Below are 19,904 nucleotides of genomic sequence, written 5' to 3' on the forward strand. Positions count from 1 at the left end.
CGAAATTGCTAAGGAAGCGGGGATTTAAATATCCCGTGCTTCATTAGCATGATCTTGCTGGCGCGTTACTCCACTCAACAGCTGTTTCGAAAGTGAAAGTGCATGCTGGGACACGTTAGTTCGAACCAAACCCCTTGGTTCGAACTAACGTTACTCCTCATTTAGTAACGTTAGTTTGAACCAAAGGGTTTGGTTCGAACTAACTCGTCCTGGCGCTCACTTTCACTTTCAAAACAGCTGTTGAGTGGAGTAACGTGCCGTCAAGATAATGGTAATGAAGCACGGGATATTTAAATCCCCGCTTCATTAGCAATTTCGGTCGCCTACATTTGCATCCCTAGTTCGAACTAGGGAGCAAGTGTAGATGTGCCCTAAAAGATTACCATACTGTCATGCAGATTTTGTAAGTGTTTTAAAAATTATAGTTAACATTTCAGAAATAACATTTTGTAAAGCTTTTAATTGAGAAACCTTATTACAGTGTTGAATCTAAACATAGTAGCACAGTGACACTATACTAGCATCTGAAAACTAGAAATTGAAATTGTCTGTGTAGTTATCCTCTTTAGGATGATTGAAATGGAGAAAAACCCCTGTCAATTGTGAAAAGTGAGGCTTATTTAAAATGAAAAATATTAAGTAGTGTAATACATGGCTAACAATTTCACAATTTAAATTATTTTTGACAATGGTGAGATATTAGTAATGAAGATCAGTATATTTTTAAAAGTCTGAGCTGTCAGTGCTTTATAGTCCACTAGCTGACCAACTTATAGACTGTTTTTCATGCTTAGTGGTAAGTCTTCAAAGTATTGTATATAGTTTATCTATGTAGTGTCACATTGATGTTAAATCATTGCATGCTACTATAGAGCCTCTTTAGAGTGAATTACACTTTTTTTTTTTAATTAGAACTTTGTCAAAATATTTTTCTTCTGTGTCCTTTCTCTGTAGGAGTAGGGGACTTCAATGTAAGTGATGTGAGTTTTCTGCCAGACCCCTGTGCACTTCCTGAACAACAGAAGAAGCGTTCCTTAAATGAGAAGGAGAAACTGATATATGCTCCACTCTCAGGCGTTGGAGGTGTAGTGTATGACAAAGATGCTGTTTATATTGACCTTGGTGGAAGTCATGCTCACCAAGATGAAGAGGTGAGGGGAAAGTTTGTTTTTTTGAGTTCTGTTCTCTGGAGACTGCCTAAGGAAGCAATTGTTTTGTTTTGGTTTAGTTTTTTTTTAAACCTCATCAACCCAGGTGTGACATACTAACATATATTTATCCTTAAATATCTTATTTAATAACCTTCTTTACTACAATAATTGAGAAAATAGTTTTTGTTTTTTCCTAGTTTTGCTTTCTCAAAAGCAGTGGAAAATAGCTAAGGGAGTAATTAAGAATAAACACTTCTGTAGTTCACGTCTCGGATGCTTTCAAGCATTAACTAAGAGTCATGCCATCCCTGAGAGCAGGGCATATGTCCATAGTTTCAATTTCCACGTAGGGTGTTTGAGGTCAAGTGCTTCTATCTCATCTAAGGGCCTAGAGGAAGTTGCTATCTGAGCCACAGCTTGAACTTTTTCTCTGTCTTGTGTCAAACCACTTCAAATATTATGGTCCATGAGATAAAATAATATTAAATGTCCGATATGTTTGGTAAAGAGCCCATCTCTGTAATTTGCATGATTTAATATTGGCTCTGTTCCTGTTGCCCATTTTAAGGCAGATTTAACAATCTGTTGATTGTTCAGCAGACATTTGTATAATTGATCAATTAAACAGAAACAAATCATTTGGTTTGTCAGGAAGAAGTGAGACCAAATCATGAACTAGTCCAGAGCCTCATCTCTACGCATTCCACCATTGATGTTAAGATGGCTTCAAGCAAAGTGTCTCTCTTCATGGACTCCAAACCATTAGGTTCAGAAGATGTGGAAAACCAAGAGTAAGTTTTGAATTTTATCAAGCCATGGGAGACAGAACAACTTGACTGAGAACTAGAAGAAGCATAACACAGGCAACAGTTTATTTAATAGCTATTTCAGTTTGCTGACATTAAAGGCGTATGGCTTGCTTGCATAACAGATGCATGGAAAGAGGTTTAATGTAGAAGAGAATTGGGAGTATGGAGTTCTGAAACTTAAAACAGACATATTTAGACTTTGTGACTCCGTTCCCACACCACCTCTAGAACCAGAATAAGGTGAGATCATCAGATTTATATTCAGTAGTGATTTTATCAGAATTTGAACCCATCTTCTGAGTTAAAAAGGGCTCTTGCAGAGTTTCCTACTTTTTTCTGTAGCAATCCTTTCCTAAACGTGGATAATATATTGCAACCTCAACTAAATAATAGGTGGACTGGGCAGTAGGGATGCTTCCAGGATGTGGATGTGGGTATTTATAGGAGAAATAATTGTAAGATGGAAGTTTATTTGCTTTCTCCTTTAGACGTGCATGTAGCTTTTTTTTTTTTCCCTTGGAAATTTTTGTTTCTGTAAACTGTGTAAATTTTTTTTTCATCTACATCTGGGAAAGCAGACTTGTGATGCCAAAAGAAGAGAAACATTTTGATGTGAAGACTGGGAGAGTACGTCGGAAGGCAGTGTTTGATGATGGAGCAGATGGTGAAGAGGATGATGAAGATGAAGAAATGTCTGACAATGAGATGGACAGAAGTGATGATGGTGAGGAGGGAGAAAGTGACAAAGAGGTACCAGGACAAGAGCTAGATCTCAGAAGTGCCAAGCGGCTGAAAAGAGAGGAGACTAAAGAAGAAACAACAGTGGAACTTCCAGCATTTGCTGATAGTGATGATGATCTTGAATTAAGTTCCGGGGAAGAAGAAGAAATTGGCCTTGATGAAAACAAGGAAGAGGCAGAAGACTCTGGAGATGAAGAAGAGAGTGATGAAAAGGAAAGTTCAGACTCTGATTCTGAATCTTCTCACAGAATTAGTAAATTCAAACTTTGTGAAACAGGCAGAGAATACAAAGAACGAAGAGAGACTCATAAACTAGATGGCAGTTTGGGGAAAAAAGTGGTTCCCACTACAGATTCTGGAAACTGCACAGCTGAAGAGCCATCTGAATCCGAGGCTGAAGAATCCTCTTTAGAAGAGGAGGAAGAGGAAGGATCAAATGATGATTCAGAAGTTGAAGAGTCAGATAGTAAAGGGATTCAGAGTGCTCCTGAGAAGAATGTAGATGGTGTTGAACAGACTGAATCGAAGGCTGAAGAAGATGAGGATGTTCATGATGATTTTGAAAATCTGCTGAAAGAGGAAGAGGAATCTGGAGGAGAAAATGACTTTTCTGCAGACACAGCAGGTAAATTTTAAATTTGATTTTTCCTTTACTTTGTCACGGTCATTGCTGGAGGCAGAGTTTCTTTTACCTCTTGGGAAATGGTGTTGACCACTAAGAATATTTAGAAGTGTGTAATTGGCTAATTGTGTAGTCAATACAATTTGTATCAACTACACTATTAGTCGATAAGAGGAGGCATTCTGTGTTAGCTCCAGGAGCTACTCCCACTGTGGCTCTGTGGATTAAATGTTTTAGGAGCTGGCATAGGGATGTAAGCGACTAGTGACTACTTGACTACTTGCTTCCCACCTCCTTGCTGTCTCTATAGTGGGGCAGTGGGGAATAGGGAAAGAGAAGGCAGAAGATGGTGCTTTAAAAACTTAAAAGCTGGTCGTCCCCCTTCTCCCCCAGTTCCATCTCCATGGTGTACGGGAGGGAGGGCAGGCAGGGGAGGCAGAGCCACAGCAGTCCTGGAGCTGGCACGAGCTCGGACTGCTCAGTCCTGGTTCATGTGGCTCTGGGAGCTATTTCTGCCCCAGCTTTGCATTTAAAATGTAGTAAGAGCTGGGCTGTCTGCGCACCTGGCTCCTACTACATTTAAACTGCAGACCACACCAGGGATAGCTTCTGGACCCAGCATGAGCTGGGAAAGCGCCTCCCCTTCTTGACTAATCACGTAGTTGATACAAATTGTAAGGACTACACAATTAGCCAGTTACCTGCTTCTTAACATTCTTAGTGGTCTTCCTCCTCCCCTCTCCTCCCCCGGGCGCACCGCAGAGACAGTGCTGGGGGAACCTGCTTTTAAGTTTTTAAGCACCGGCTTCTGCTTCCTCCCCCTCTCCCCCACTGCTGCTCTGATATAGAGGCAGCAAGTGTGGGGGGGAAGCGAGTAGTCAAGTAATCACTTGACTAGTCGCTTATATCCCTACGCCCAACTGCCTACCAATTTTAAGGATATGGTAACTGGCTCCTCGTTTTAAGTTTTTCCCTAGAGCAGATGGTCCTTTATTTTAATACATTGCCAGTGTAGGAAGGAATTTACAGTGTTCTTCCCCTCCCCCTTTCAGGTGCACTTAAGTGGAAGGAAGACCTTACCCGAAAGGCAGCTGAAGCTTTTATGAGACAACAACAGTCTGCTCCCAACCTTCGCAAACTTGTATATGGCACAGGTAAAAATACACTTGTACACATGGAAGTTTCTCTTACAACATCCTGATGCTACTACTGTGATCCCTATAAAAGATTTTTAATCTTAAGCATTATTACTTAGCAATAGCTTTGGAGTCTATTCTTCCATGGGTGAAAGTAGAAAGAATGGATTTAACTCTCATTGTTGGAAACAGGATTTCACCTCTAATTTTCCTATATACTTCCAAGAGAAAATTTTTTATCTTCGCAATGAAACTTCTCTTAGGTTAGCTTGACCAGGGTTACTCATATTTATCCAGAGGTTTGCTAACTATATATTTGTTGGGTCCTTTTTGAGATACAGCAGTATTTTCCCCGGTTGGCAGAATGTTGACTTCACATTTTATATTTTTGGTATGTATTCTTCTAAAATGTGTTAGGGTCAGCTGTGCAGATACCACCTATTTTGGCAACTGGTTGTTTATGATGTGTCTGGTTAGAGGAGATTTTTGGCGTTCTTTAAGAATTGTATCTGAAATTAAACAAGCCTTCCTTGAAAGGTGAGGAAGTGTTCATTCAGAATATGAATCATAGAATCATAGAGCTGGAAGAGACCTCAAGTCTAGCCCCCTGCTCTAGGCAGGACCAATCCCAACTAAATCAACCCAGCCAGGGCTTTGTCAAGCCGAGACTTAAACCTCTAGGTATGGAAATTCCACTACCTCCCTAGGTAACCCATTCCAGTGCTTCACCACTCTCCTAGTGAAATAGTTTTTACTAATATCCAACCTGGACCTCTCCCACCACAACTTGAGACCATTGCTCCTTGTTCTACCATCTGTCACTACTGAGAACAGCCTTTCTCCATCCTCTTTTGGAACCTAAAATTAATTGGGTTAATTTTATGATGTCTTTTTTATAAAGTATATTTTTAATATAATGATGGTAATTTGTCAAGAATCAGGCATTGGTTTAAAGTAAAGATAAAGCTGCCACTTACATGATGTATGTATTCTGTTAAATTCATAAACTGATACATTTCCAAGCAGGAGACTGGCCCCCTCAATGTGTACAACAACTGTTGAAGTTACCAGGAGTTTGTGATACGTAAAATTTGCAATATAAAGCCCTAAAGTTACTAGTAAATTCATAATCTCTGTGTTAACAGTTTGCAAACTGGTATAAAAAAGTGGGATTTAGTTTTTGGATAAATAGCCTTTTCCAAGAAGACATTTTCGTTGTGTTTTTTAATTTTGTGTTAAACAAGTTTCTATGTAAGATATTAAACACATCACAGTTGCTTAATCAAAGAACAGATTTTTTCAGTTAAATCTAATAATCCGAAAGGCACAAGATTTTTCCTTTGAAGTATGTAAAATTGTACACGTGGAACATATTTTTCTCACAGATGTATCCCAACTAATTAGCTATCTGGTCACGACACAGAATAATTCAGTTTCTGCTCCTGCTCTAAAAGAAACAAAGCAATGCATTTTCTCTGCTTTCTTAATACAAGTTAGAATACTGGTTTCCTTACTAAGACATTTATGCATAAACCACTTTTATAATTTAATTCCACTTCTCTCAAACTACATCAGACATTTAAGGATGTAAGGGGCAGGAGAGGTTTTTGATTAATCAAATACATATGATTTGCTGCTGATAATTTTAGCTCTGGTTTTTATTTAGTGATTGAGGATGCCAATGAAGAGGAGGATGCTGATGAAGAACTTGGAGGTTTATTTCACGTCAGCCGCCCTGATGAAAAATCCAAACAAAAGGCTAATGCCCTTGACTGTTCCAAATTTCCAGTGGAAACCCTGCAGGATTGGGATTTAGATGAGGTAGTGCTTTTGGAGAAACAGCTCTTATGTTCTGAACTCTCTCTCTCTCTCTTTCTCTCTCTATATATATATGGAGATTTCCTATCTCCTAGAACTGGAAGGGACCTTGAAAGGTCATTGAGTCCAGTCCCTTGCCTTCACAGCAGGACCAAGTACCATCCCTGACAAATTTTTGCCCCAAATCCCTAGATGGCCTCTGCAAGGATTGAACTCACAACCCTGGGGTCAGTAGGCTAATGCTCAAACCACTAAGCTATCTCCCCCCTGTCTCACAGCTAGGGATGTGAAAGGTTAACCTGTAAAGCTTTGGCTGCTCCAGTGCGCCTCAGTGCCCGTTGAGCTGGGAGCTCATGGTAGAACCAGCCCCAGCATGGGGGCTGGGAGCCAGCTGCCAGATCCACAGGGAAATTCGTATTTGGCACTTAGTTGGTTAACTAGGTAAATGTTGGGTTAACCTAATGTTTAATCCGTTAACTGATTAGCAGGATTTTACATCCTTACTCTGTACTCTTAGGAGGACGTCCTGTATGTATCCATGTACACCAGTCCTGAATTTTTCTCATAAAGAACTGTTGCTGTGCCACAAAATGAAACAAACCCATGTGAATTAGACAGTTCTGCCTATGTGCCATTTCTCCAGAAATTCTCATATCCCCTTTATTATCACTAGAGACATTGCCAAACAGGATGTTAGCTTTTTTGCTTTGTTCTATTTTTAATTGGAAAGGGAATTTAAAGCAAATAAACTTATTATTACTGAAAGATGCTGGATGGACTGAGGTGATACCTTATTTATTCATCAAATGGTTTCCACAGAGGCATTGTAAACTTCTGTTCCGATTCAGATTAATGTGCTTTAGCCTTTTTCTGGCAGGATGATTTCGGGGGCTAGGGAGAGGTTAATTCATTCCCCAGCACCTCTCTGTGGAGGTTGTCAGCAAGGGAGACAGTTTTGATAGTTGTGTTATGATGTGGGTAGTTGTGTGCTCGCAAATGGGCTGAGAGCAAGTTGTCTATTTAAGTCTGTACAGTTATTACAAAAAGTGTTAACTGTTGAAGTACTTTGAAACAGTGACAAATATGAAAGGCAGCTTGTCTGTTTTACAGGTTATGAACAGTATTCGAGACTGCTTTGTAACAGGAAAGTGGGAAGCAGATAAAGATGCAGCAAAGCTGCTGGAGGAAGATGGTAAGTCTGATACTCTTGGAAAATGACTAATGGAGAAAAAACTTCTAGTAAACCCAGTGACTTCATATTTAACCTAAAATTTTGTTATCTCTTTAAAAATGTTCTACTTCAGTAACACCCTTGCCAAGTTTCTCTACCTGTTTTACATATTTGAAGCACCATGCAAGCATTAATTTTATTATTGTATCAGGTATCCTTTTCTGGAGAAACAGTGTGAGAAAGGGAACAATTTTCACTTTTTGAATGTAGTGTACTAGAGCAGGGGCTTTCAAAGTTGGGTTGCAGGCCTACCTGGATAATCTGCTGGCGGACTGTGAGGTAAATTTTCTTTTTTAATTTAAGTGTCCACAGACATGGAGCTTTGCAGCTCCCATTGGCTCCAGTTCGCTTTTTCCAGCCCAAGCCTACGCTTCCTGCTGCTTCCCTTGGATGGAAATGATGAACCGTAGCTAATGAGAGTTGCGAAGCTCTATGCCTATGGACAGTTAGATAAACAAAGCATCTTGCGGCCTTCCAGTGGTTTACCCAGTGAGCCTGTGACCCAACTTTGAAAACCCCTATACTAGAAAACTTACCGGCATTGCTTGAGTCCTTCATGGCAGGGGGCTGATGGTTTGGTGGGGTGCAGGAGTTGTCAGGAGTTTGGGGATCTGGGCAGGAGGCCAGGGGTGTGCAGTATACACGAGTCAGGGTTGTGGGTTGAGGAGGGGCCCAGGGCAGGTGCTGGGGATGTGGAGGGGAGTGCAAGAGTGAGGGTTGGAGGTGTGAGGCGAGGCTCAGTGCAGTGGAGTCAGGGCAAGGGGTTCATGCACCCTGCCCGCCATCTTCTCCCCTGGGGGTGAAGCACACCCTGCCTGCCGGCTTCTTCCTGGGGCCAGACCAAGGTGGGGGGCAGTGCGTGTGCAGGCCACCTGCTGGTGCTCTTTAAGGCTGGCTTATGGAATGCAGGGGCCATGCAGTGGCTGGCAGCTGCTCCTGGGGGCAGGACAAGCTGGGGTGGTAGGTTCTGCCGGCCACTGTAGCTTTCTGGGGTGCTTGCTGTGGTCATGGGTGAGTATAACTGACTCTGTATCAGAGGGGTAGCCGTGTTAGTCTGGATCTGCAAAAGCAACAAGGAGTCCTGTAGCATCTTATAGACTATAACAGATGTATTGGAGCATAAGCTTTCGTGGGCAAAGACCCACTTCGTCAGATGCATGTCACTTCGTCACATGCCTCTGATGAAGTGGGTCTTTGTCCATTTGTCTGTCTCTGTAGCTGCAGAGAACTCAGAGACAAAGGAAGGAAAAAACCCAAATTCCTTTGTCCCAGTTTGAAAGTCCTATCTACATGCCTATTGGCTACTCCACCTGGCTAGGTGTAGTTAACCCCTTAGTCCCCAGGCTGCTGACTAACCCTCATAATCATAACACCCATGAAAGCTTATGCTCCAATACATCTGTTAGTCTATAAGGTGCTACAGGACTCTGCTATAACTGACTCAGTTATCCCACTCTTCCCTTTCCATTTGATATGAACCAATCACATTCCATGCACATACTATTATCCTGGCACAACCAAACCCTGACCTTGGTTTAAATTATGATAAGAGGAAGTTGCATATCAAATTTGGTGGTCCTCCCTCTTACCGTTTAGGTGGAGTTCTTGAACAAATGGACTCATAGAAGGATGGACAGACAGATGCACATTTCTAAAATACACAGATAGGCGTCTACATATAGAATAGAAAATAGAATCCCCATTCAAGGCAGGTTGGTTTATGTTTACTGAAAATAAGCTTTCAGTAAACTAAGTCTTGTCTGCTCTGTTTTTCTGAAAAATTGGGATTTTCAATATGTTGGAGGACTGATGTAGATACTGTTTTTAATTTCAACTGATTACATTATCTCTAAAACAAGCTTTTTGAATGTTGATAGGTTTTATAGAGCAAACTACTATTTTTTTTAAACACTGAAATTACTGGCTCCATTTTAGATTTTTACTCTTCCTGCAGTCTCAGCCTCCACATCTTGACGGAAACCAGAGGCTCAGGTTGCTTAGTGGGCAATGTTATAGCTGAGGTACAGTGCTGTCAAAATTAAGAATGATTTCACTCTTTCCAATTGTTTGGCTCTCTCTCAGAGATGCAAGGAGGCAAGGTCTGTGGGCTTTAGCCAGAACTTGAATTTCTGAGGAGGTGGAGCTGTGTGAAGAAGATTGCTAATAGTGCTTTACTGAAAGGAAAAAGGAAGAGCTACCAAAAAAATCCAGGCTGCCACTCACTTTCTATACTGTGTGGAAAAGTAGTGAGAAGGAAATGTGATTAATCTGTACAGCAGCCAGTTGTATTGTATTAGTGTAATGTAATGTATTAGTGAGAAATAAATATGCATAAAATAGCAGACAGCGTAGAAGTGTTACAGAGCAATGCCACCACATTGCTAACTTCTGGATTTCGTGGCTGCTGTATTTACAGGAGAATTGTACGGGGATTTTGAAGACCTAGAGACAGGGGTTGTGCACAAAGGAAAACCAGCAGCGGAAGGAGATGAGGTATGATCTCTAGCTTTATTGTTCATCAGCTGCTCTCATTTAGTATGTTTCTGAATGGTGGGTTGTATAGAACGTCCCTTTAGCTCTGAAGCTCAACTGGATTGTTGGATGGTTGGTCATAATTCAGTAGAAACAAGTCTGCTATAATGCAGAGAAGATTTTGGTATCTGAGGGATTGGACTTACATAGATTCTTCTCTTTTTATTTTAATTGGGAACAGGTGTGCTTTTAATGTCAGGGGATCAAATAAACTGTTGTTTCTTACACGGAGTTCATCACTGTGGGGAGCAGAGATCAGTTTACCATAGTTAACTGTAGAGGGCAGGCTTGATCAGCTTTGCAAATCAGGTTTGTAGGTGATGGATGATGCAAGTGGAACATGATCCTGACAGCTAATACCTTATATTTTTATGTAATCTTTTCCTAAACTGGTGTCCTAAAATAGAAGAACACAAATGGAAGATTAATGGTAGCATTAGTGGTTCTCATTGAGGTTGCTTGAACAAGCAGTTTCTGAGATACAGCTCCCTTAAAAATGCACAACATGAGATGACTACAGTTACATTTTTTTTGGTACACACTTTGGCCTCAGTGTATGGCTCTGATCCGTTCCAAACTGATGATATCTGCTCAGGACTGATTTCAGATAAAAAGCTGACTGCAGAAGTGAACATTTTTTAAAGTTTACCTGCAAAGCAAAATTGCCTGGATAGTTGGTATTCTACAACAGGGGCTGAGAGAGATTTTGAGAAAGGGGAGAGGAGAACGTACTTTAAAATGACTGTCAGTCTATGATAGGAGCTCTCAGAGCTATTGTATCAGGCTCTGTTCAGCTCCTTTGTGTGTTCTTACTGATTTAAGAGCATCCCACTGAAATGTATAAACCCCTTCACATCTTTGACCCCCTCCTATGCTGCAGAAGGTTGTGCAGAGCTCCTTCCCTTCAAAGGGGAGCCTGGTGCTCTCTCCACTTCATTTTACTGTCTCCTAGCCCATCAGTCACCACTCTCTCTCTTTTCTCCCATGGCTTCTCCAAGTCATCTGGAAGGGAGAGGAAACAGGCACAGCTGGTAGCTGGGTGGCGATAAGGTTCCTAGGAAGTTTTTATTTTGTGCCCTTCCTAGCCTCACAATCATAATGTGAAAAACTTAAAAAACAACGAATAGTACTCTAGTAGCACTTTAAAGACTAACAAAACATGCAGATGGTATCATGGGCTTTTGTGGGCACAACCCACTTCTTCAGATGACTGGAGTGTTGGATGTCCAGATCCAAGAATAAATAAGGGAAGGAGGGAGGGAGCAAATCATAATTTGCTCGTTATCACTACTTACTCAGAAATCAAGGAAAATTCACTGCTTCAAAACTTGGTAGAGAATTAAGGTTCACTGGCAGTGCCTGTACTGTACTCTTCCAGAATATCAAATGCATCTACCCTTAGATTTTGGAAAACTAGGAAATGGAAAGCTAAGAGATTTAAATATAGGCACAGTCAGTGTTCTGGAAGAGTATTTGAGTTTTGTTACATTGGGATTGTGATCTGAAATGTGTTGAAAATATACAAATTGTGAATTTCAGATTATTTTTAACTTGTGAAATTATGTCCAATGGTATCATATTGAGCTAGGCATTATTTATGTCCAAACTGCTCTCCCACCCCCTCTGTTTATCATTTCTGGTGCAGTATCTCACTCCTAACATGCAACTGGAACACTCCTAAGCAATCTTTGTAATACATGTTTATTTTAACTTAAGCATGATAAATTATGCCAATTCCAAGTTCTAAGCACTCTTGGTATACATTAAAAATGCAGTTCATAGCCATCAAAATATTTTAATATTGGTTTGAAAAGCTTTATGATGACCAAAGGAATGAGATACAATGGAAACACACTTCTGCTTCTAATAGAAGATGTACTTCTCCATATGGTGAATTTATTATTGAATTGCTCATCTTTTTAGGATGAAAAGCTATGCCTATGACCATTTACATTATTAAAAAAACCCTGGTCTACACTCAAAATTTAGATTGATCTACCTGTAGCACACAGGTTAGTGACCTAACCATGTTGTAGATACGCCTAGTGTTAATGCTAGAACTCTTCTGTTGATTTAACTACCACCGCTTAGGAAATGTAGATACATTGATGGAAAACCCTCTTCTGTTAGTGTAGGAAGCAGCTACACAGATGCTACAGCAGTATAGTCACAGCTGACTGTCTATAGTAAAGAATATTCCCTATATTGTTCTGTGGTCTTGTTTTGTAGATGTATCAAATGTTGGCTGACTGGGAATTTTGTCAAACTTTTCAAAAGCTGTTTGCTAACCACCCTCTTTCTTACTAGGCTGGAAGTGAAGAAGAAGAAGAAGAAGAAGAAGAGGCTAAAGAAGGAAAAGAGCCCAAAGCCGTAGAGGAGGAGGAGAAGAAAAAGCGCATGGACAAAAAACGCAAATTGAAGGAGATGTTTGATGCTGAATACGATGAAGGGGATGCCACATACTTTGATGATCTCAAAGGGGAAATGCAAAAACAAGCTCAGGTATAAGATGACAACTTGGCAGTTTGTCTGACTTGAAAGCTTCCTAGGTACCATACATGCTTTTTCTGGGGAACTCTGAGATTCAACAGCTGCTGGTAACTCTTCAGTCTTACATGCATTACGCCTGTACGCTTAGAAGGATTTTTTTAATGGGTAACATTGTAATTCCATTACCATTTAAAAAACAAACAAACCCCAGATACTGATTCTTTTGAAGTTCTTTTTAATTGACTTATCACTTCTAAAATGTGGCACTCATCTAAAGCTACCTTGTAAATGTAAGAGGTTCAGGGGTTCCCAAACTGCGGTCCATGGACTACTTAATTGTGGTTTGCAGCCATTTAGCAGGCCACATTGTAGATGTTTTAAATGAAAAGAAATACAGGAAGGGGAGATAAAATTAAAAGGAAGCCTAGCCTGTTACTTACCTTTAAAAAGCTCAACATTTTTGTTACACTGACTACAGCTACAAATACAAACATATTTTGCTAGCATTACTTTTTCTTATAAGCAATTACTGTGATTGCCATAGGGATATTAAGGAATCACAAGTGAGTAAATAGGTGTCCACAAGGCAAAATGTACATCAGAATGTATTCCACATTTGAAAAGATTGAGAACCCCTCTTCTAGATGTCTGATGGGAATTCTCAAAGATGGTCAAGACACTTTGATCTGCTAATTCTGCTGCAAAATGTTGAGCTGTTAAATGACACCCTGAATGTAGTTTTTAACATAGCTTTTTGTATTGCACTGATATTTTTATGAAGAACCTTCCTGGTTTTTGTTGTAATGTAAGGTTATAAAAAAAGACAGAGACCATACACCATCTTTTCATCTAACAAAATCTTTCTCAGATTAGCCATTAACTCAGTTTACCAGTTTGCATTAATCTCTGACCTAAGTGATCAAACAGCCAGACGTAGTGTACTGATGTGCTTGCATCAGAACACGTAAAAGGTAAATAAGCCTCTTTCAGTAACAGAATGAGCCAATTTAGAACTCCTTTATCCTAAGACCTGTTAGGGAGACACACATTATAGTGATCCTCAAGCAGTGTATTACCATCACAGGCCAGAGAGTGAGAAACTTAACTGGAGAAAACCAAAGACTTCAGAAATGTAGTTGAACCACATAATTTATTTGTTGTATTAGTCTCCAACAGCTGAACAAACAACAGAATGGTCAGTAGTGGCATAGCAAAGTATAGACAGATATCTATAGCAGTACAAAAACAGAGGAGAAAACCCCTCCTGTTAGTTAAAAGGAACTTTTGTTAATTACATAGAATCTTAGGTACACACAGCATCTCACAGATAGAGGCCCTCTCCTGAGGGCACTTAAAGTTTAAAAAAAAAAAATTCAAAAGTGCTTACATGATTTAGGTAGAGCACATCCAATTTTCAAAAATGTTTTTGGTGTCTGCATCATTTTGACACTTTTTGAAATTTTACCCTAAAATTAGTATTCTAATGCTCTGTCCAAAAGAACAGCCTGCAGACTTTCCTATGCAACACTTGTTCTGTTTCCTAAATGGAGCTGCAAAGGAAAGGATTTGTCGTGGCAGACATCTGAAGTTAGTTACTGGAACTCTGAGGTCTGTCCAGACAGATAACGTGTAAATTAGTGTTTGGTTTTCAAGTAAAACTGAAACCTTCTGCACAACCCTTGTTCATATGTGATTTTTCATGTTCCATATTCAACCCATTTAAACTTTCCTCCATCTTTCTCACATAGCTTAATCGGGCTGAATTTGAAGACCAAGATGATGAATCCAGAGTTCAGTACGAGGGCTTCCGCCCTGGAATGTATGTTCGAATAGAGATTGAGAATATCCCATGTGAATTTGTGCTTAATTTTGACCCTCACTATCCAGTCATCCTGGGTGGTTTAGGCAACAGCGAAGGAAATGTGGGATATGTGCAGGTATGTGGTTTGCGTGCTCTGTGTAGGGTATGGCTGTGTGTCAGTATACATAGTATTGCTGATTTATTTTTATTTCCTGTTTGGCAAATGAGAGAGATCCTTTATCTGAAGGTCCTTATGCTGAAAAAAAGAGATGGCTTTCAACATGGTTAATTTAAATGTCCAGTTTTTGAGATTGTAACTTCGCTGCTATCTTGTTCAAAACCAGTTTGACGATCAGAATGAAAATTTTATCATTGTTATTTTGGTATCTTTATATGTAATAAGCATAAAGAGCTCCTTTTCCTCATTGTCCCCGTTGCTGAATAAGCTCATCTAAACACATTTGTGGTTCCTTGAGGTCTATAATCTAAAGCACGGCTGGGCAAAATACAGTCTGGGGGCTGGATCTGGCCTGCCAAGCCACCTGATCTGGTCCATGGACCACCCTGCTGGAACCCTCAGGCACGCAGCTGCCATGGTTTAAAGCGCAGTCTGTGCAGCTCTCTGCTCTGTGGGGAGCGGGGAGGCTTTGTGTGATCTCCTCACCCCCCCCCCCCAGCCTAATCTTCAGCTCCTATTGGCTGGAATCAACCACCCAATTGCTGGGTGGAGTGGAGAGATTGGCCTGGGGAATGGGGGCAATGCAAGCCTCTTCCCCCTCCTGTAGTTGAGAGCCATGTGGAGGGAACAGCCTACAGTTTCAACTGATCTGGGGCTGCAGCAAGCAGAGCCTGGCCGGCTTGGGGGTGCTGCGGGGCTGCTGGCCAGGAGACATGTAGGTAAGCGCCTCCCAGCCAGAGCCTGCCTCTGGCACCCCTGCCTCTCCTGCACTCCAACTCTGTCCCCCAGGTCACCATCCCAACCCTCTGCACCCCAACTCCCTCCCTAGGTCACTATCCGAACCTTCTGCACCCTCTTGTCCCAGATCGCAACTCCCTCCCAGGCCCTATACCCCCTCCTACACCCTTCCCCCAGGCCACAATCCTCTCCTGCACCCAAACACCCTCCCAGACCCTGCACCCCATTCCCCTGCCCCAGGTCACCACCCAAACCCTCTGCAGTTTGCACCCCCTTTTCCCTTCTCTCAGGTCACAATTCCCTCCCAGAGCCCCTCCCCCAGGCCAGAATCCTCTATTGCACCCATACTCCCTTACTCTCCACCCCAATCCCCAGACCCAGGTCACAACTCCCTCCTTCAACCAAACTCCCTCTCAGACCTCACACCATCTCCTACACCCCAGTCCCTTACCCTGTGCGCCCTTCTACACCCAAACTCCATCCTAGACCCCGCACCCTGTCCACTTGGCCCTTGATCACTTTCCAAAATCTTAGAGTGCTCCCCCCTCACACCAAAAATAATCACCCACCCCGATCTAAAGCTTTAGCTATGCTGCAGACCTAACAGTGGTATAGCTGTACTGCTGCGGCTGTATCGCTGTAAGGTCTCTAGTGTAGCTACTTTATGCAGGAGCGTTCTTTGATGGTTAAACAAGCATTTAGGAAGGATGAAAATTGTTGCAGTAATCACTGATACTAGGAACAATGCTGTGCGTTGAATATTGTTAATCTTTTAACTAGTTACGTCTGAAGAAGCATCGCTGGTATAAGAAGATACTTAAAACACGGGACCCTATAATCTTTTCCTTGGGGTGGAGGCGATTTCAGACAATCCCTTTGTACTACATTGAAGATCATAATGGGCGTCATAGGCTTCTTAAGTATTCACCGCAACATATGCATTGTGGAGCAACGTTTTGGGGTAAGGATTACTTAGATTTACAGTCTGCACATGGTAAACTGCAAAACTTTCTAGCCTTAGAGTAGTCATTAGGTCTTTCCTGTACAAATAATCAGCTGATAGCTTTGAAGAAAGGAAGACTCATTTAAAACAAAGTTTTATTCCCCACATCATATAACATAATACTAACAGCAAATGTGCAGTATGGTTGAAAGAGAGATGGGGATTGGGTATGCACTGTCTAGTTCATTTGTGAAGGGTTCCAGTCAAATTCTGATCTGCCTACTGCATCAAAGAGGAACTGGTGACCATATATAAAGAAAAGAGAGAGCATGTTAAGGACCCGGTCCTGAAAACATGGAGTTAGTTCCCCATCACAAGTAATTCCATTCACTTCAAAATGGAACTACTTATGTGAGTAACTTCCTGAATGACTAGTTTAACTTGTCTTATTTTTTTGGTGGGGATGCACAAAACATGATTCTAAACATACTCATGTTTATCAGCATTCTGAGACTAGCTTTAAACAATAACCCATTGTTGTTTAGCCAAAACACCTCATAATTTGTTTCATTTAATTTTGTTTTAGGCCCCATCACTCCCCAAGGGACAGGATTTTTGGCAATTCAGACAGTCAGTGGCGCAACGGTAAGTTTATTGTACAAAAAAATTAATTGGCTCTTTCTGTAGATCATTGTATCAAACAGTGAGTAATTTTATTTGGAGAGTTTACTTGTGTGAACAGAGATGTGACTGGATCTGAGAGGATCTTTAAAAACTGGTAAGGCACTCAGATACTGTGGTGATGAGCATGGGATAAAGACCTAGAGAAGATAATTAGATTTCATTGGGTAAAGGTTTGTATGGAGGGATATATTCCCACTCCTGGTGCGTTGATGTTCCAAGCGTATAGGATAACTTCATTATAATGAGACCAGATTAATTGAAGGGCAGTGACATACCTGATGGAAGAGTTTCTTTCCTGCACTCTAATCTGAAACCTCATTTGTCTGAAATATTACAGGTGGTCCTACTACATTTTTTATTAGAGGTGCTGTGCATACTACATTACAGTATGCTTTTTCTTGAATATACTTATAGGCTATGTCCAACTCTTAGGGCTCATCTAGACTATGCGGAACAGTCGAAAGAGGATATGCAAATTCCGTGGCAATTTGCATATCTTCTTCCAACCACACTTTTGAAAGCGGAGTCTTCGAAAGTGGAAGTAGTTTAGAGGTGGCTTTTTTTGGTGAACCCCTCGCCCCCCGCCCCCTCCCCCCGTTGAAAAGCCGCTCTTCCTCAAAAATTTAGGTTTACATGGCTTTTCAACAAAAGGGGGGGAAATTCGCCAAAAAAGCCTCATCTAAACTACTTTCACTTTCGAAACTCCGCTTTCGAAAGTGCGGTCGGAAGAAGATATGCAAATTGCTGCAGAATTTGCATATCCTCTTTCAACTGTTCACCGTAGTCTAGATGAGCACCCAAGAACACAGGTTCTCTCTAATATTTTCCATCCAAGTTTGGAAATAAAATTTGTGTGTGCTCTGAGACGTGTGAATGTGCACCAGCAGAGTCGAAACAAAAACCTAGCTGTAGGCCTGGCAGCATTTGAATCTCTCCTGAGCAGCTGCATAAGCACACAGCTTACAGGGAACTCTGGTCATGCCATCAGCAAATGGAGCTGTGGGTTCAGCAGGCCACGTTTTGCCTGTAATTCTGCGCCATCTGCCCTGAATGTGTCTGGACCTGCTCCCCAGACCTTCACCATGGGACTGCCATTTTGTAGCTCAAATGCCTTCTGGTGCAAGATTAGTGAAGTAGGTCCAGACACATTGCTGAGGTGGCTGTGCAGATGCCAGGTTAGGCATTTGCACTATTCACCTGTGAGCATCTGAGGACAGGAGATCTGTGGGTAGCAGCCTTATCAACAGAGCATCCTCTCTGCTCAATTTGGTCGGAGCCTGTGCTAGCCTTTTTTAGCTGGATTTTGGCAGTGACTTGTATGGGCCCTCAATCAGGGATCTTATTTTCTTTTATGCCACTCTGAACACCTTGTTGGCACTCGAGGATAAAGAATCGTTGTACGTCACTGTCTCGGTCTCTGTGCTGCTCTAGCTTTACCATACATGGCTTTCCTGAGTCCTGGCCTCATGCTTAACAGTGAATTCCTCTTTCTGCTTTGTAATAAGAAGCAGAATGGGCTCATTTTTAGTCAGAGTATCTACTTCAACCTCCAGTACTGAGTCTAGAGATACTGGTATGAACAAAAAGCAGGAGTCCATGCTCACAAATGATGAGGCTTTTGTAATTAGCCCTCTCAGAAAAGGCTAGCACAGGCTCCTACCAATTATGGTTTCACCTTTGTTTTGATCAAGTATGAAGAAAGGTCAAAATACCATTTGTTACATGATGCTATCTAGTGAAAGCATGAAATAAGAAACGTAAATGACACTTGGAAACCCTGCACAAGAACCACATAGAAAAACCAAGGTCATTTCCAGCTCCAGAAAACTTTCCTGTCAACACTTGGCAGTTCAAGAGAGCCATATCAGTCTCTGCCAACGCTCAAAAGGAATATGAGGTGAGTTACCAGATCACACAGACCAATAATCCTCATGCAATTGGAGAGACTTTGATTTTGTGATCTGCAATCATTATGGTGAACATAATGTGCGGAGAAAATGTAAACAATCTCAGAGTCATATCACTCTCCAATCCTTCACTTCAGTGTGCTGTTGAATTGTTAGCAAGACAAAAATATACCATGTGATTGCATGGTGGGCTTTTCCACAGATGGAGCTGCAGCTATGGCATGCCTTGGTTAAAGAAAGGTGCTCCACATGGATTCTTCGCTTAATTCACAGAGAACAACTGGCATCTAAAACTCTGAGTCCAGAACTAGGAGAAGTTTAGCAGCAGATCTCATCTACTGTGAACTACATCAAGGCAGTGTCTTTGCTTGAATCTTTTTGTAAAACTGTGGGAAGAAATAAGGTCTGATCATGATGTGCTGTTTTGCACTGACCTTTATTGGTTCTGGAGAAGATGATTTTTTAGATGAGAGAGGAGCTGCATGCCTGTGCAATAGATTGCAAAAGAGAGATGTTTCTTTGAGATCCATGTCACAGACATGCTTGGCAAATTGAATGAATTGTTAACAAGTCTGCAAAGAAAACCATCCACATCCTTCAGCTGAGTGATTGACTCACAGGATTCAGGAAGACAATTATTTTCCAGAAGAATCATCTATTGAAGACAAACTCTGACATTTCTTCCAACAGCTTTGCAAAGTTCCTGTCTGACTGAAAATGTTCTGACTCCTGATCTGGAGGAACAGTTTTCATCCTTTTTTCCCTCATGACTTGAATGTGGCAAAGTATCATTGGGTGTGAAATTCCTTACAGTATATGACTGATGCCATGGACTTGCCAGCAGCTGAAATCAATCAGGTCGTCGAAATTTCCTATGATTGATTCTTGTAAAGAACAAAGTCTGTCTTTCTCTCCTGGAGTTCTCATTCACTTTCAAGAATGAATATCCTGCGTTCTCAACATACACGAGCACATATTTGTGTGAAGCTGGGCTCAGAACACTTGTGTCCATTTACCGGTATCACTATACTGTTGATATCCCATCAGAGGTGCAATTTCCACCATGCCACCAGACTTGAGAAGCTGTGTTGCACATGAGTATTCAATAAGATGCTTAATGTGT

At 41.3% G+C, this 19,904-nt stretch overlaps 1 protein-coding gene across 4 annotated transcripts in view; it reads left to right on the plus strand.

The window, feature by feature from the left end:
• The window catches only part of BMS1 (BMS1 ribosome biogenesis factor), a 41,148-nt gene that overhangs the window by 10,015 nt on the left and 11,229 nt on the right, over positions 1 to 19,904 (plus strand). For all 4 annotated transcript variants that reach the window (XM_075934772.2, XM_075934774.2, XM_075934773.2 and 1 more), the window contains exons 8-18: positions 955 to 1,151; positions 1,803 to 1,942; positions 2,539 to 3,326; positions 4,376 to 4,477; positions 6,126 to 6,280; positions 7,388 to 7,469; positions 9,925 to 10,001; positions 12,348 to 12,542; positions 14,279 to 14,467; positions 16,028 to 16,208; positions 16,777 to 16,835. In XM_075934772.2, coding sequence (XP_075790887.2) covers positions 955 to 1,151; positions 1,803 to 1,942; positions 2,539 to 3,326; positions 4,376 to 4,477; positions 6,126 to 6,280; positions 7,388 to 7,469; positions 9,925 to 10,001; positions 12,348 to 12,542; positions 14,279 to 14,467; positions 16,028 to 16,208; positions 16,777 to 16,835 — 2,165 coding nt within the window. The remainder of the gene's footprint in view (positions 1 to 954; positions 1,152 to 1,802; positions 1,943 to 2,538; positions 3,327 to 4,375; positions 4,478 to 6,125; positions 6,281 to 7,387; positions 7,470 to 9,924; positions 10,002 to 12,347; positions 12,543 to 14,278; positions 14,468 to 16,027; positions 16,209 to 16,776; positions 16,836 to 19,904) is intronic.

Source organism: Pelodiscus sinensis, chromosome 8 (genome assembly GCF_052426305.1).
Source record: "Pelodiscus sinensis isolate ZL-2025 chromosome 8, ASM5242630v1, whole genome shotgun sequence".
NCBI lineage: Eukaryota > Metazoa > Chordata > Testudines > Trionychidae > Pelodiscus > Pelodiscus sinensis.